Source organism: Schistocerca serialis, chromosome 4 (genome assembly GCF_023864345.2).
Source record: "Schistocerca serialis cubense isolate TAMUIC-IGC-003099 chromosome 4, iqSchSeri2.2, whole genome shotgun sequence".
Classification (NCBI taxonomy): Eukaryota; Metazoa; Arthropoda; class Insecta; order Orthoptera; family Acrididae; genus Schistocerca; species Schistocerca serialis.
The window spans coordinates 783,700,155-783,719,223 of record NC_064641.1 but is presented as its reverse complement, the minus strand read 5'-3'; the positions used below and the strand labels follow the sequence as shown (position 1 = coordinate 783,719,223).

At 38.8% G+C, this 19,069-nt stretch overlaps 1 protein-coding gene across 2 annotated transcripts in view; it reads right to left on the bottom strand.

Annotated features, from left to right (window-relative positions):
* LOC126473359 (transcriptional regulator ATRX homolog) overlaps positions 1 to 19,069 on the bottom strand; it is a 479,699-nt gene that overhangs the window by 217,343 nt on the left and 243,287 nt on the right. For both annotated transcript variants that reach the window (XM_050100365.1, XM_050100366.1), the window contains one exon: positions 15,444 to 15,560. In XM_050100365.1, the coding sequence (XP_049956322.1) occupies positions 15,444 to 15,560 (117 nt within the window). The remainder of the gene's footprint in view (positions 1 to 15,443; positions 15,561 to 19,069) is intronic.

The following is a 19,069-nucleotide window of genomic DNA, read 5'->3' as shown; positions in this document are numbered from 1 at the left end:
CATTGAAAAGGGCCTGCTTTTATTTGTTTAGGTACAGCTATGGACCACCACAGTGATACGTCGTGTGCCTAGAACGAGAGGTGTCACGTCCTTAAATACACATGTTAGCGAAAAAATGTATATGACAGAGTAGTCAATTAAGTGGTGAGCACCCCACTGTTGGGAGGTGTTTGAATCATAGCATCTGATGCCAGTGCTAATGATCCAGTGATAGTACAGAAGTGGGTAGCAGTCAGGCGACCCTACTTGCTGAGGTTGAGACAGTAGTTCCATGGAGTGGGACGTGCGAAAGAAAGAGTTCCATGAAATCTAAAAACGCAAAATATTAAAGATAATAAATGTATCGTAATTGTTAGGTGGCAACTTATTTAAGTGTTTGTTGCACAAGGTGTAGTGTGACAAACAACCACAAAGCCCAAGCCAACCTCAAATGGTTCACGTGATGACCTTAGCAGCTGAAAGACAGATAAGAAAATTTTGAAGAAAGCACCAAGGAGAAAATGGGTCGCCACGGGAATAAAACAACAAGACGTTCTATACAGTATAGACATCAAACTCAGTCAGAAACAAATAATAAAATTGAGTGAAAAACAAAGAACTCTACTGGGGAGAAACAAACCAGTTTTCACACAACGACAGTATGCAACCTACAAGCAGTCGCAAAAGATTGCAGTGCACATGCAGTCATCGGCACACTGCAGCCTACATGCAGTTTGTCAGCAGCACACAGTCGTCTGCAGATTGCAAACCACACACATCACATCGGCAGCATGCAGCCATAACCAACTAGCAGTTGATGCGCAGTCTGCTAGCACCATAGTATAAAGTTAAAAGGGCACTTCTTGTGACCAATTTAAAAAGTTGTACATGTTGTGAATGATATAATAAGACAAGGGCAGAATACAATTAATTTTAAAATTAAAAATATCAATATAGACAACAAGCATGTTGAGACAAGAAATAAAATATTTGTTTATGCCTATAACCACAAGAAAGGTGACTATGTCAGGAGAAATTAATTTAGAAATAATTTTGGAAAAATTCAATTAATTTACTAAGCAGATACAAACTCTTAATGACAAAAACAATAACATGATACAAAACCAATTTAAAGAGATTAATAAGAAAATACAGTCATCCATCGAGGAGGTACTTAACAGTAATAATGACAGATTTGCTTCAGTTGATGAGAAACTTTAGCATTTGGAGGAGAGTTTAGTGAAAACACTAGACCATAAATTAAATGTTTTAAAAACAAATTTCATACTGAAATGCTTTAAAAATGTGACCTTATGCGTAACAAAATTCAAGAACATATTAGGGAAATTCATACTGATGTAGATAGTTTGCGACGAGAATTTGCAGTACAGGAGTGTAAACTTGAAAAAGGATCAGATCTCAGATGTGCAAAATCGTACTGAAGTTTTACAGCAAAGGAGCGGGAATGGAGATTCCATTTCATCACATGATATCTTTGCGGGTTTGGAGGAGAGTGCATGAAATTTAACTAGTGTACAGTTTTCTGGGAATGACGTAACTCATCCAAATAATGAATTTAAATTATTGTGGGATGAGTTGGATAAAACGAGACAAAAAAAATCACAAAAGTTAGTGTAGAGATAAATCTTTAGACACAAATACTTTATTAGAAGAACTACAAATAGGTAGTAGCATGAACCTATACAAGCACTGCCCAAGATTTAAACTTGATGTACTCCAAACATACTTCTTACGAGCTTTTTTGAGATCTTTACTACAAAAATGGGAGTATTCTTGGAGAATAGATTTTGCATTAAGTTATCTAGTAGGGGATACTGCTGAGTGGGCGAATGCTCACTCAGAAGAACTTACTGCATGGTAGAATTTTCAAGAGAAATTTAGATATAAATACTGGCATAAAAGAAACAAGAAAAATTAACTTAAGTATTTCTCGACCCAAAGCACTACAACAGTTTTTGCCGAAGTTTTAAAAGGTATACTGAGTGGTCTTTAACACGATCTAAATATTCAGACAACCCACTGGATGAAGTTCATTTAGCTAAAGTATTAGTGAGACGGCTACTCTATTATGTACTTAAAAATAATTTGTACTGGGGTCGGGCTACTGTAAACGAATTGTTATCATTTGTGGAAAATCGAGATACCATGAACAATGAAAAGTATAGTCCAAATCAGTAAGACATGGGTCACGAAAGTAATAAGTTTAAATAAATGTCACAAAAGAAACAAGCAGTAAATTACTGCCAAGTGACTGAATATCCTGGAAGAAAGTCGAAACAACAACTACAACAACAAAACATGACTTAAGAAATGCACACACACAAATGTTTAATAATAATAATAATAATAATAATAATAACAAGGAAAACTGAATTCATTCACGGGTTTCGGTGTGAAAATTAAGAAGACTTGTGGAACTAAATGGTCTGAAGAGAGAAAAGCCGCCTTCAGCGCAAGAATGAAAGAAGTGTGGACTGAGAGAAAGAAGACTTCCCAGAAGCGCAAGAAATAACTGTTTTCACGGTCTTTAACGGCCAAATTTGTATTATAATAATAATAATAACAAGGAAGAAGAGGCTACAATTGTACAACACTTTACATCAACCCAAACAATTTTAGGGATGGAAAAATCAAGGTTCTGGTCAAAAGGTCATGATTCAGGACGTATGAAATGGAATGTAAGCCCATATAGGAAAAATTTATAGCTTTTAGTAGAATCACACCATTACAAAATTGGTTACTAATGGAAGATGAGCAACAGAGATGTACCAAAATTTAAAAAACCCATAGTTGTAGGTTCGGTAAACAATTGTAAAGTAAATGTAAACGTAGATTCGGGAAATGAAATTTTCATTATGTCAGATTCATTATTTGATTTTTTTAAGACAGAAAAAAAGTTTATCTGGTACTTCCTGTAACTGCCATATATGTAGTAGGAATTACAGAGCTAAAGCGAGACAGATTAAACACGAAGTATGACTACCAATAACATTGAATAATTTTACAGTTATTCTGACCTGTTTGGTAGTGCTTAATGTGAATCTGCAACAGCCATTGGGGATGGATTGGCTGATGAGATACAGAGTAATCCTTCATTTCTCCACACAACTTTTAACATATAATTGTAGAGACAAATTATACATATTGCCATTTAAAGAAAACACTAGTGGTAATACAGAGATAACATCGACTCAATAGCAACTGTATTACTGTTATAAACTTAGAGAGTACAATCAATGTGAACTACAAGAACAAATCAATGATAAAACTTATGAGTCTGAATTATTGAACAACTTACAAAAAGCTGATCTGCACAAAATATTACTGAAGTATATGACAGTATTTCCACATAAGCCTGGAGTACTGGACAATTACACATGCAGTTTTAAGATCAAGGACGAAACTCCTTTCTTTTGTAAACCGCAATCACAAGTACCACAGTTTAATATTGGAGACGTAGTGTTAATCAATGATCACATGAGCTCAAATATTAAGAGAGAGACCAGTAAATTTTTTTGTATGTTGGACCCTACAGAGTTGAGGGAGTTTCTCATCCAAATGCATTATTTCTAGTAGAGTCAACTACGGGAAAAGAGAAAGGACAATACAACATAGAAATGATAAAGAGATTTAAACAATATAATTTCAGACTGGAAGCCCAGTCAAGCACTGTTTCTTACTCTGAACGACGTGAATTAGGTAATCTTTTTTAAAATCCACATTTAATGATTCTATTGCGGGTGGGTTTGTGTAGGAGTAGTGTGGAAATTGCAGATATTACAAGTCACACACACAATTAACACAGTGCTATTGTTTACTCCCTAAAGTCATACTGTAGCAGGGTGTTGGACTCACCTTTTGGGGTCTGTTAAGATGAAGTTGGGACTTTACCATTCTGTAGGGAATGTCGACCACTCTGTGTCCTCCTGCATCCTGATGAAGAACCTGGCAGGGAGGGTGTCCTGGGGTAGGAGGTTGAGAAGGGATTTTGTCTACTTTCCTTATTTGGGTCAAACACTCTGATTCTATTTTTTTCACTTTCTTACTTTTCAACTTTGAGGACCAAATCTGAACTCCTCTTATTCATATGTACCTATTGTTGAGACCATTCCCTGTTTTCTGGGTCAATAGTGACATTCCTCACGGAGTGGTTATTAAGTTTACTTCAGTAAACTGCGCAAGGAACAATGCTGCACCTGCGTCTATCTTTCTGCATGACATGTCTTGTTAGGTCGGTCTTCACACGAGTGCTGACTTTAGTGATTTGCAAGCATTCAAGACAAAGCATTGCCTTCTGCCTCTTCTACCCCTTTTGTTGGGCTGAGTTAGTTTGCCATCACATTATGGACATTGTTCGACTTGCACATATCCAGTAACTACTCAAGTTCATTCATGTACCGTCTCAGCACCCTGTGGAGCACCGATACTTTATTAGTTCATTCACCAACCCACAGCTAACTACCAGCTTTGTATCTACTGCCAACTAGCTTGTGAGGAACATACCTTTATGACAGTTTATCAATTACTGATCATGAAACTATGAGGGGATTTGTCTGCCCTATTGTGACACAATGTGTTAATGCATTCTAGGTAGTTGGACTTGTGTTAGCTAGTGACACCACTGACACACTGTACGTTGCTGATAATCATGCTCACAAGCTGTTGTCTCTCTGTCTATCATCATCAGCAGTTAAAAGGAGGTGCTATATTGTGTTTGCTCTGTTTGTTAGTACTGTGTGTACTCCACCATATCAGACCTTTTATCGCCTGGTATAATACCTGAATGATTAGACAATTTGCTATACTCTCCTCAACAAGTTATAATAATGGCTGACAAGGATTTAACCATACTGAGGGAAGAAGAAGTAGCATTGCAGCAGATTGCCAGTTGCTTAATAGATTGTGAACCACTCTTAAAATCTGTAAACAGTGAAACGTTTCATACTCTATGGGATCCAAAACAGATGCTTGTCACTACCCAAGAACAACTACAAAGCACCAAGTCAGCCTGGTGTAATGTATGTGGCCCTGTGCTAAAAACAGTAATTGTCACTTTGGATGAGGCTGATGCTGGATACTGGAATAAAGCCCTCTGCCAGGCTATATCCTTTGCTTCTCAAAATAATACAATTCTTGTATGCATGACACACATACTAAAGATAACATCCTGACTGCTACTAACTCATAATGTAACCACCTAGCTAGTACAGCAGTATGAAGAATTTAAGAATTCAGTACAACTTGGATTAATAAGTATGTGCAGGGAATTTTCAAACCTAACTGCCAGTTTACAAGTAACCAAGGCATTACAGAGTTTGTTGCATAATTCGCATGCAACACAGCTACACATCAACACTCTGCATACTATCATTCAGTCAGGTCTGCAACAAAGACTCAGTCCTAATTGATTGCCTACCAAAACTTTTCTGTAAGTGTTACAAAAATTTCAGTCCATTCATCACCACCCATGCAAATGATTTACCCCATATGGGAATCAACTCCGTCATATTTCTATGCAGCCACCAAGGTGCAACTGTCATGGTCCCTAGATATGTTGAATGTGCAGATATCATTTCCTATCACTTGTGCTAATTGCAAATTCAAGTATTACCATCTTCACCCATTCCAGTTGCTTGGTAACCTACCCAGAAACAAATTATCTGAGAAACAAAAGATATTTAGTTGTTAGTAAAGATCATCGAACACATTTAGCAATGCTGCTTAATGCTTTTCAATTTTGGATCCATACCAATTATCACATGTATTTTACCATATCACTTAGCACTAGGGAAGGGACTGTGAAATCACATTATTTTTGGAGGAAACTAAGGGGCCCCCTTGTCATCTTACTGTTGCTGTGATACACAAACCTGGTTCGTCCCTGTCAAGCAAAGTTTGCTATACTCTGTACCACAGTCTATTGCACTGGTTTTACTTTATTACAGGCATATGTTTATCTCTCATACCTATTAGGTCAATTGGACTGGGGGGGGGGTGGGGGGGGGGAGTGGACTTCTATTGAACAGTTCCTCCTATGACATAGCCACACCCACTTTCAAACTACCTACCCAGTTAACATAAGCACTTAACACATGTTTCACATCTTTTCTATTGTACCTGCCTGCAGCTCCTCTCCTACCCTTGTGTTGTGCCATCCTGACAGCCTACCTGCATTGCCGAACAACAGGAAGACTCATCTGTTGCAATCTATCAATGATTTATTGGTTCAAGAACCAGATCAGATTACTCTTGACCATGCTGCTAAATGAATTCTTGAGTGGAATACTAAAGACTATCTACGCACGACAATTATTTCTAGTGCTACAACTGTTTCATCAACTCTGTTCATTGTCTGTCTTGTTGTACGGGTTCTTTATAGCCGAGGTTAGTGTAAGCTCTTTAAGTCAATACAGCCAACAGTATCTGAGCAGCAGCCGTCAGGTGAATAACATGGTTAGGGCACTTTGGTGTATGGTATATTCCAGGCATTGCCCTTCCTCCTTGGTTAATGTTAAGAGCTCAAGTACTCACCATCAATGGTTGTTTTCCTTAAATGAAATATTTGAATTCCTTATACTATAGGAACGTATCAACCAAAGAACGATGAAAATGTAACAATACATAGAGCACTTTGTGCTTGGTCAGTTTCCAACTAGGTTATCTTCCATACAAGGGGCAGTTATTGGTCAATAATGTTCAATGAATTTAAAAAATGTAAACTATTAGTCAATTCACAGGGGAAATTTACAATGGATAACAACCTAATGCTACTGCCAATTTGTAAAGTTGGTGACTCCAATCCACTTTTCGTAATACCTCTAAATGAGCCTCCATTGATGCCTCCCCTTGATGGAGTATTATGGTCTCTCATAACCGATGAGACCTGATCACTGTACTTGACAACCCTCCCGGTTGATTCCGACTACAGTCGTTGCCAGTGAGCCAGTCTAGCCACTGTCTGACTCATGCCCCTCAGCAGCCCTGTGCTATGCTCAGAGGCTCTGTCCACTGCTGCCACACCTGGTGTCACCTTCACTCCGATGGCACCGCATCAGCACAACAATTCGAAAAAGCTCCTCTTCCTCTCTTCTCTGTTTGGTAATGTGACCAACCTGAATATGACTCATTGTAAATACATTTTCTTAAATTCTACAGCCGAAAGCTTTGGCCCTTGTGTCATTTCAAAGGTTTTTCAATTTTAAAAAGCATCCTTCCATAGATTAAAACCACTGTCAAATGTCGCATAATCTTTCCAAGGAAGTCATTCAACACTTGCCATCAACCGGAAGGGGAGGGTGTCAGCATGGTGAGCTGTCAGACTGAGTTACTGGACTTCAAATTTTTTTAATTTTATTTCTTCCTTTGGATTTCTGATATAGTCAGCAACATCTTGCAGTCGAGCTATTGCTGAACTTGGGCTGGTGAATACCAGATGTTTCTAGATACCACACCTACCCATGCTCAGCCCACACAAACATTACACCCACAGTGGATACTGCTGACACGGGATGCTACTGCAAAGCACTGCTAACAGAGGGATGTGTCCAAAGTACCTCCTGCCAGTCAATCAGGTGGCTGGGAATGTTCACGTGGGGGGACAGGGAACGGACTGGCGAGAGCACGTCTGTATCACAGAGTAACATTCTTGTCCACCAGCTCTCATCTCAACCAGGCATGTTCTACTGCTACTCTTTCCAGGTAGTATGACCATCAGACTGTGGCAGTCTCCCGTCAAGCCATAGTGTTTATTTTCTTGTATCCCTTAGCAGTAGGAGATTGAGCAATAAACTCCAGTCAGTGATCTAAACACTTCTGGCTTTGTCTTTTCAACAAATCCTGATGCTCCACAATGCCCTCATCCTGTCTGAGTCATAATCTCGATCCATCCAGGCACAGAAAATACATCAATGTAGAATGTAACTCAGCACCACAGAATGCCCTACAAGAGTTTCAACATCACATGTATCTCAATTATTTGGTGTACATATTGTGTTATCTTTTAGCTGATGTTGGCACTCTGGCACTAGTCTTGGGGGATGTCACACCATCTTTGGTGGGGCCCCACCTTCTCTGTGGTCAGGGAAGCCCTGTAAAAAGCTGTTAGGGCCCACATCAGCATAGGCACTGTTGCACAGCTGTAAATTTTGTTTCCTTCACAATACATACAGTGCATGGCCACCTCAGCACACAACTTGCCACAGGTGTGCCTAAATGCGACAGTTAAAAGAGGTATGTTTTAGAAGTCTCACTTGATACACACCCAAACCTATGAAAGCGAAGCAAGAGAGTGAGCAATCTACAGAAATGTCAATTTCCAATTTCTTAAAATGCACTTGGCTGTGTTCATTGACAATCACCCTGTGAAGTTACTTTTAGACACCACAGCTTTTGCATCATAACCAACTTTTGGGTAACAAAATCATTCATAGAGTAAATTTTTTTGTGGTAGCTGACCCCAAAGTGGACATTTTGGGACAGACTCTTTCCTCTGTTTTGCTTTTACAGTTCACAAGACAATGCACATCATGCAATTCAAAGGGTCTTGTGCCATCTTAAAAACTGTCTGTGATAAATATGCTCAAATTTTTTACCCTGGCCTACAGAAGAAAATTGATTTTGAAGCCATAAAGTGATGGCAACTCTGTGTTTTTTCAAAGCCTGCATGGCTTTTGGTTCTTAATAATTTCCTCAAAACAGAGCTGGCCACTCCTTTAGTAACAGTATGCAATCCCAAGGGTACCTTGAGACTTCGTGGCAATTTCAAGGAGACAACCAATGCACCGCCTCAAGCAGAAATTTATCATCTACTGAAACCCAAATAAACTCTTTGCACTTTATTCAGTAAAACTGACATTGCAGAAGCATTGCAATGATGTGGTTTGTTCCCCTACATACGAACGTTCACTCACCTTTGCTGAATTCTTTTGTAGATGCTCACCTACTCTGGAACCACATACGAAGTACTTGGCTAAAAAGGCTGTAAGCAAACTTACCTCCACTAAATGTGTTCATAGGGTGCAAAAAGATTTAAAGTTCCAGATCTAGCTGTATACAGTTTGCAATGTGACTTCGACACGTACAACATAATCACTCTTACATAGCCAGTTTAAGGTTTCCAATCTGTCCTTATCCTGAAAATACACAAGGATTTTATATAGTTCGAATGCTTGCACTACACTTTGCAAATGTTCCCTTTGGACAATAAGTTCTCAGTTTGCACAGCACGCCACACAGAATTTAGCTATTCAAAATAATGTACAGTTTGCATAGAAAAGATCCAGAATTTGCACAATCATCATTTCCACTTGTACTTTAACACTTTCTGGTAAGTTATCACTTAACTCAAAATTAATACAATTTTACAGAGCTCGGTGAAACACGTCCCACTGTCATAGCAGCTGAGCACTGAGTCCTCCAGGCTCACAATCACAATTTTACTCACAGACCTAGCACTTGCAAAATCACCCTCTTCTGATTGGCTGAATCCCCGTGTAACCAATCAGCTCTCAATTTTGATCTACACCCTCCCATGTATTACTAAATATTATGTTTCATACAAACAAATAAATGCAAGTGAATTCCCTCCCTCTTTAAGCATCTGAATTGCTGAAATACGTTATTTGCCTCCACAGTACTGGTCTCTTACAAGTCATAATTTCCCCGATGTACATGACTCATATACACAGTACAGATCCACACTGCCACTCTCTTATAAATTCTGGAACTTACATTTGCAAACATCTGCATATTATACACATGCCACACTTATTCCTTCGTTCACTATGTTGGCATTATTCAAACAATGGAAAATACAAGATGGAATGTAACAATATTATGAGAAGGGAAGTTGCTACTCACCAAATAGCAGAGATGCTCAGTTGTAGAAAGACACAACAAAAATACTCTCACAATTAAAGCTTTCGGCCATTACGACCTTTGTCAACAATACACACACACACACACACACACACACACACACACACACACACACACACACATACACGTTTGTGTGTCCACGTAGATGAAGGCCTTAATGGCTGAAAGCTTTAATTGTGACAGATTTTTTTGTTAAGCCTATCTGTGACTCACCATCTCTGCTATATGGTGAGTAGCAACTTTCCTTCTCATGAAATTGGCATTGTTTAACATAAACCATAGTGTCAATAAAGATAAAAATTATTATGTAAAACTGAATGTAAAAACTATTTGTTGCATTGTTGTTAAAAGGCTAGATACATAGTTAAACTTCTACACAAACTTTTATCCAATATTTTTTAACTTTTTTGTAGGGAGCACATTCTGCTCACGTGGGAGTGATCTAGATGCTTGAAAACAATAAACTGGTAGCCAAGATCACAGGAATTCTTTTTATTCCATGATTACCAGTTTCGGCGAAACTAAAGCTGTCATCATCGGATCTTAGGACCTGTATGTGTCCAACCGATGATGGCGACTTTAGTTTTGTCGAAACCAGTAATCACAGATGTTTTATCATGTTTGAACTTGTCAGGAAGTTACTTGTTCATAGATGTTCTACAATCTGTGTTTTGTGTGATTTTGTGCATATCTAAAAGTACTGTAGATAGGAGGGTGAACTTCGTTAATTTCAGCTAGCTACACTAGCTTTTTTAGCTATTGACATAACAAAATGTTGTACCAAGTTCTACCCCATCTCTTATATGACGAAGCTGGAATTTATAATAATTGTGTAATATTTTGTTGTTTGGACTGTAGTGAAGCAACTCAGCATGGCTGGAGGTGAGACTGGTTCACACACGACTATATGTCGCAGTGAAGCTATAACTCATTGCATGTATTATGGGGTTTTATATCGGCAGTGTAGCTTGCTGTGCAACAGGATATTTTGAAATCCTATTGGATGGAGCACCACAAACTTACGTACCATATGCCTTTACTGTTACAAATGTTACCTTTTGGGATCCCTTCAGACCCTACCCCATATTTCAGTGTTTTATAGATCAACTGCTACAGGGAATTCCCAACTCTGCATCCCCTGACAATATTTTGCCACAGATGCAACACCAGAGAATCACCTTCACAACCTTGAACTTTTGTTCCAGAGACGAACAAGAGGACTTAAAATCAAGATGCGCAAGTGTTCTTCCATGCAACTTTTCTTGACATATTTAGGGTTTAAATTCAGCAAATGAAATGGAACAAATGAGGGCTTATATTATGACAATCAATAAAATGCCCCCCCCCCCCCCAACCACCCAAAAAACAGGGGGGTCAAAGACTGACAAGTATCTTTGGCATAATCAAGTATTAAGGCCAATTTACTGCAAACCTACTGGGACCTTCTCACCCACTGAACCAGCTATGATGCCAAGGTACACATATTGAATGTGTCACCTTGATGTGACCAACCATTCCAGGATTTAAAAGATTGCCTGAAGTGGGCACTATGTTTAATGATGTGCACCCCTGGTTCACCTCTAATAGTAGAAATGGAAATGACCCCCATAGTATTGGTGCACTCCTCTCCCATTAGCACCCTGATGGCACCGAGCGCCCTATTGCATATGCCTCCAAGACATTATCTGCTTCTCACCAATGCTATTCTCAAAAAGAGATGTATTGGTACCATTTGACACTCTCATGGAAACTGAGTAGCTGGTGCAACATTACTATCGACTGCCACGGCACTTCTGCTGAGAGGGCACTGGTTCTCAAATATGACCTCTGACAAAATAATGCCAGACCCTGGCATATAAGCCAGCCTAAGCCAGTGCTAATGTGAGCATCATAGCACATGGTGCGAGCATCATCATCCTGCCTAAAATTGTAGACAAAATCTGATGTGTGCAGGTGTAGATCACCTTTTACAAAATATAGGATATTAACTTGCTACATACCTTAGCAAGTGGTCATTCTGAGAACCCAAGAAAATACTGATCCTATATAAAATCGCTGAATGTGTCGAAGGCTTCTATCCATTCAGTCACTGAATTGTCTGTTGGAGCAGTAGAACAAAGCAAAAGGAAAGCTGAAGTTAAATTTCGTGTTTGAGAAATCATTAATGCAGGCAGACCATCATGTGATCATCCATATGGAACACAGTAATAGATATCTCTGGAGTAGGTGTGCAACTGAAGGAGTTGAACACTAAATTCTGACACTAGAGGATATTTCATGGTATTATTCTCTTCAATAATGAAAAAATATATTTTGTCAAAATTAGAGTATTTCTGGACTCCTGATTCGCTAAGAGATAGTTAATTAACCCTTTAAGTGGGCATGATGGATATATCCATCCACACTCTGATAATTCACAGTGGGTTCCGATATATCTGTCCACTGGGTTCTGTGGCTAGTAGCCAGTGAGAATGACAAGTTATCAGCCTGCCGTTGACAGTTGAGCTTCGTCCACTAGATGGCAGCTCTTGTCAGGCAACACAGCGTGTTCTAGGCCAGTTATAACATTGTCCACTAGAGACCATGTCAACAGTATACGTCCAGTGAAGCAGCTGCAACAGCGCATCTTTTTTTGTCTGTGTTTACCGCCATGTTAGTGAGTGATCTTTTGCAATAGCGAAAAGAAACTGTTTATCAGATTCGGAGATTGAGCAGTTGCATTTAGAAAGTGATGATAACTCCACTGACAGTTATGAAAGTTTTCAAGATACGCATGTTGGGCTAGTGAAAGCGACTTCAATTCAGAAACATCTGATGACGAAACACTACTGCAGCAGGTGGTACCTAAGGCATTTGTGCGTGCTAGTTCAGTTTGTAATCAATATTTGTAGGGTGGTAGTAGTGGTACAGTTGTGGCTCTAAAACAATATGATGTGATGAGTTGTTTTGTGTGTTTTGTGGATGATGCTTTGTGCACAATAATAGCTGAACAGGCGAACTTATATGCAGAACAGTTCCTAGCTTCTCATCCCAATTTAGCACCATGCTCCAGGGTTCGCAGTTGGCAGGATACTACACATGACAAGGTAAAAGCACTTATTGGAATGCTTATACTTCAAGGAATTCTTTACAAACCAGAACACAAGATGTACTTTTCAAAGAGCGAATCAGATGAAACATATTTCTTCAGGAAACTGATGAGTGATAAGAGGTTTCATCTTTAACTGAAATTCCTCCACTTTGCTGACAATACCTCGCATGACCCACTAGGCACTCCGGGTATGTATGAGACTTTATTGTTTATACTGGCAAGGACACTAATTATGGTAGCCAGTGTTGTTGTTGTGGTCTTCAGTCCAGAGACTGGTTTGATGCAGCTCTCCATGCTACTCTATCCTGTGCAAGCTTCATCATCTCCCAGTACCTACTGCAACCTACATCCTTCTGAATCTGTTTAGTGTATTCATCTCTTGCTCTCCCTCTACGATTTTTACCCTCCAATACCAAATTGGTGATCCCTTGATGCCTCAGAATATGCCCTACCAACCAATCCCTTCTTCTAGTCAATTCAATACCTCCTCATTAGTTATGTGATCTACCCATCTAATCTTCAGCATTCTTCTGTAGCACCACATTTCGAAAGCTTCTATTCTCTTCTTGTCTAATCCATTTATCGTCCACGTTTCACTTCCATGCAATTCATACAAATACTTTCAGAAACGACTTCCGGACACTGAAATCTATACTCGATGTTAACAAATTTCTCTTATTCAGAAACACTTTCCTTGCCACTGCCAGTCTGCGTTTTATATCCTCTCTACTTCCACCACCATCAGTTATTTTGCTCCCCAAATAGCAAAACTCATTTACTACTTCAAGCGTCTCATTTCCTAATCTAATTCCCTCAGCATCACCCGACTTAATTCGACTACATTCCATTATCCGTTTTACTTTTGTGGATGTTCATCTTATATCCTCCTCTCAAGACACTGTCCATTCCGTTCAATTGTTCTTCCTGGTCCTTTGCTGTCTCTGACAGAATTACAATGGTAGCCAATATCCAGATGAAAAAATAACCTCTCGAATTGTTTTGGAGCTTGCACACGATCTACTTGGGAAAGGAAACTGCATTTATCTTGACAACCGGTACACCAGTCCAGATTTGGTGGGCAAACTAACCAGCAATAACACTGATGATGTCGGCACAATACGGCAAGACAGGAAGGGGTTCCCTGACTTCGTAAAAAAGGAAAAACTGAAGAAAGGGGAGTACATAACAGGGCACAGAAGCAAAAAGATGGTACTGAAATGGAAAGACAAAAGAGATGTTGTTATGGTCAGCACCTTATGATGATACATTTTTAAATGTAAACGCAAAGAAGGGAATAGTACAAAAGCCACATGTTGAAGAATATGGGGTGTGTGGATAGGTGCGATTCTCAGTTAAAAGCTACCAGACGGCCAGGAGCAGGCTGAAAAAATACTATCAGAAGCTTTTCCGCCACTTATTGGACATTGCATGCTTCAATGCATACGAACTGTACAAGAAGTATAGTGGCGAACAAAGTAGAATGTGCTTCATGATTAGTCTTGGCGAACAGTTGACCATATATTCACCACAAAAAGGGACATCAGTAGGACGTCCACCTAGAACACCGAAAGCAACACGCCTTACACCCCGGCATTTTCTAGACCTTCTGCCGCCCACAACAAAGAAAAGACTAACAAGGAGGTGTGTGGTGTGCACGAGAAAAGGCCTTCGCAAAGAGACTTCATACTGGTGTGCGGAATGCGGAGTTTCCTTGTGTGCAGCACCTTCTTTTAAAATGTTTCACACTGAAAACAACTTGTGGTATTGTGAAAATACAGTTTTGTTAACTTCTCCAACATATTTTGTTCCTTTCCACCGAACATCAATTTAAATTCAACAGCGAAAACCTGAAGGAAAACTTTTATGCACGAGAACAGTAGGCAGCACTACCGTGCATGGGCGTGCTGGTGCATATTACCCACTGCGGAAGAGGCGCACGCATGCAAGCTACCCACTTAACGGGTTAAGCAGAGTGTTTCAGAAAAATAGGAAGAAAATGAATACAAGAAAACAAGTGACAAAAGGTGAACTGCCACACAACTTGAAACTGCTACATAATTTTGCAGTCACAATGGTTTTTCCTTTAATGAAGATTTATACGAAGTGCTACATGTATTTTAAAGTACTTTGGTGGCTGTGACACATGTTTATCTTTCTTCTCCTGTTCTGTTTATCTTACATTTAGCATGTCTTTCTTGTAACTGTGACATTCACAATTCTGTCGAATTACCACACAATTCCATCAAATTGTCACAAGCTCTACTTTTATTCATATCTGCTGTCAAGTAGTATCACACAAAGTACAATAACGGCCAAGTGGATCTTTATCTATGAACTATTACTAAATACAATTCTAACTGTAACTGAAGATAGGTGGGAGTGGGCAGGAAGATATCAGACACTTAACATCTCGTGACAGTAAAGTAACAAAATATTTTTCAGCAGGAGAGGGGGGCAAAAAAAGCTGTACGGTTACCTGTAAACTCTTTCCAAGTCCCATGCAATGAGCCAAGATGCAACCAGTTCCTTTACTCTCTTTTATTTGCTCGACTGACTCGAAGCAGGTATCCCACATGAACTTCACACCTTTGACCTATATCGAATTATAAAGTGAACAGTTAAAAGTCTGACACAAATAATGATGTAGTGTGCATAATATATTAATGAGAGAAAAGGGTTATTACATTATAAAGTGTAAAATAAAGATGATCACCACACCAAGAACATTTGTCTTTATATTGCATCATATTTATCTCTGTCGGTCCAACTGTTAAGCTTTTGAGGAAACTGATAAGACATGAAAATGTGACAGGACAAAGAGTTTCCATAACTTCAGCCAAACAAAAGGTACAATAAGGACACAGTAAGTTTCACGTAATAACCACGATAAATGGTCTCATAAAACAAATATAGATACAAAATAAATTTATTTGCCTTCAAAGTAATATCCACTGCCCACAACAGCCTTTAATCACATTTATAAAGTTGAATACACAGTTATTAGGCCTGCTGTCTGAACACCTTGTGTAAATCCTGCAAGATTTCATTGAGACAGCTGCCTGACAACTTCCTAGAATTGCTGCTGGGGACTGCCAGCAAGTAGCAACAGCCATTGTCTAGACTGCAGGGGTATTCTTACGGAGGTCAAATTTAAGGTATACAATCACAATAGTGTTGCTACCACCTTAGAGAAAATAATGTGTTGATAACTCCCGCCTAAATTACATCCTATCAGCAGCAACACTAGTGCTGTTGACAGAGATGCCAAAATTGGCTGTCATGTATTTCCCTATATTGCAATAGACATGCTGTCAGAAATCTGCGTTTGCTTGTTGTGATCTGATGGTAGAAAGCACAAGATAGTGCTGCATTGATTAGGAATCCAGAATCCCAAGTGACGAAGTTGTCCAACATGTGAATACATATTGCCCCTTTTATGATAAAATCACAGAGATGAAACAACTAAAGACATGATCTTGTTTCAATCATATATTATGCGAGGCAATGCACAACTGTCAGAGATATATCTGATTCACTCAGATGTGTACCATGCTGATGTTAATTGCAATGATCTTCAATTGTGCATCATGGTTTTTTTTATATGGAACACACAAATATTACAATGCCAATTAAATTATCCCAGTATCTATAAAAATTATCAGTACAAACATAAAAAATATAATGAAGTCCATGAAGCCACTAGTGATCTTTTAATAACAATTATTAGTGACAGTTACCTACAGATATGATCTTTTAAGCTTTTATTCAAATAAATCTTCAAGACACCTTGTAAATGAACTAATCTTAGCCCATGTCCATTATGCGGAAGCTGTTCTCACACACTGCATTTCAACTGCCTTATCCCATTTTTTTGTCATCTATAGGTTAATAACCTAATGTAAAAGTCACAGTAGATGCGTGAACAGTGGTCTGTCATAATCGATTTTACCCAATCCACAGTCAATAATACTCACAATTTAATTCATCACAGCTTATCTTGCATTAATTTCATTCAAGTTTCTACCCTTACAGAGTGAAATTAACCACTGTAAGTCCTTTGTCCCCAATAACCATCGAATATCTCTTTTTAGCTTTAAATACTTACAACTGAGATATGCCACTGCACTTTCTCACAACATATGATCCTTTGAGCATTGAATACCCACATAAAGATTACCTTTGTGCCCTACCTTCAACCAAAACCATTAATACACCTTCTACAGAGATGCACAGTGGATCTAGTGTACCTACTGATGTGTTAAAGACCCAAATGAATGGATGTGCCAAAACATTCTCCAAAGTGAAAGATAATGTAAAAACCAAAGCTCACAAAGTTGTCTCATATAGTGAGTAACTTCTGACTACATTGTTGGCATCCAGAATCTTATGAGGCACAATCAACACATGAGTGTTGCTGGGATCTTTTCAGAGATAATCGAAAAATGTTTGGGATGTTCATACTACACTAATTGTAAGTAAAAACATATCACAATCTGTCAGCAACAGGATTATAACTCTAAGAGAATCTTATATCTTACCGAGACATAAATAAATGGTTGTTTGGGTATTTGCAGTGAACCTTTGAATCAACTTGACAAAACAGTAACATGCCGGCCTGCAGTTCCACAAGACCCCCAAGTTCATCAGGGCAAACAAGCAGCAACAAGAGAACTCCAACATGACATCTATGTCCCGCTGCAGGGAAGTGCAACAACTGGACACAAGCTGCCAATGTTGTTGCTGACCAATCATCTGTTAGAGTAACACAGGCAATAGCCTACTGTATAGCCACCTCTCCACGGGCACCTTGTCTTCGTACTGCCCAATGGCATACCAAAATATGATGTTGAATGCTATCTGTTAACCAAAATATGACAGTATCGATACGTAAGTCCATCTCGAGACCCGGCCATATAGTCACCCTAAAGAGGAAACATCAGCTTTATAGTTATTTCAGCGTTTCATAAAGTAGCAGCCTAACAAGCAAAAGGATTAATTCACACTGCATTTGGCCAATAAAGTCTATGCACTGATTTCTATCTTGTTATGGCCTTGCAACTGCTAATTCTTCTACTATATGATGTGTGTGTACCTTTACTCCTTCCATTGATTTAACTATCTGTTGTGGTATACTAGTGTAACGACTTTTTTAAAAAGCTGTGTCCAAATGTCTCATCAAAATCAATAAACACTGTAGCAGTGGACAAGTAGTTTATTGCAAATTTGTTCTTGAGACTGGACAGGACATAGTCATGTGTCAGAGTTGATACAAACAAAATAAGTCTCATGCTGCAAAGTGCAAGAATATTCGCTTACTAGTGATTGCCTTCAAAATAGGGTCCATCTGGGTCCATACAAGTTCTTTATACAGCTCAAAATATTGATACATCATTTTTCATGAGGCTGTCCCAGAGCTCAACCTGTTTTGACTTACAGTGGAACGCAAGAACGTGTTATTCCACAGCCAACAAGTTGATCAATTTTGCTGAAATTATCACAATGTAAGGAAATGACTCAATGATGAAAAACAACCATGCTAATATTTAATGAGAAATAATTCCTTCATAGAAGCCTCATTTCTTTAGGGTTAAGGTAATATTCTTCCTAGCCAGAATAAAGTTTTAGTCCCCAGACAGTTTCATCTGTATAAATTCACCCTTTCTGCTTCATTTCTGTCATCTTAGAGATATGGTGTTGAAACTGGCTATAACATTGCTAAGTCAACAGCTATGTATAAGCAAATATTTTGTGAACCTGCTGTTCATCATGGATTTAAGTTAGACTTTGTATGGCATACATGAAGGTCAGAATTGGCTTACCATTGCTGGAAAACACTGCTGGTATAATCACAATGCAAAAAATTTCACCTTGACATATCTCCACCTACAAGACTTTAATGTTCTTGAACACTGTGTAGTCATATCCTAACTCTGTCAGTGCATCTATACCAATTGATAAACCTTTAGGTACACGATCTGTACTAATATATAAATTGAATCAAGATGATATGTTCTGTAGGAAAGTTGATGTGACAGTGTTTGGGCACAGAAAATGTACACAGCAGATTCATTACACTCCTAAAGATGTCCTACTGACACATGC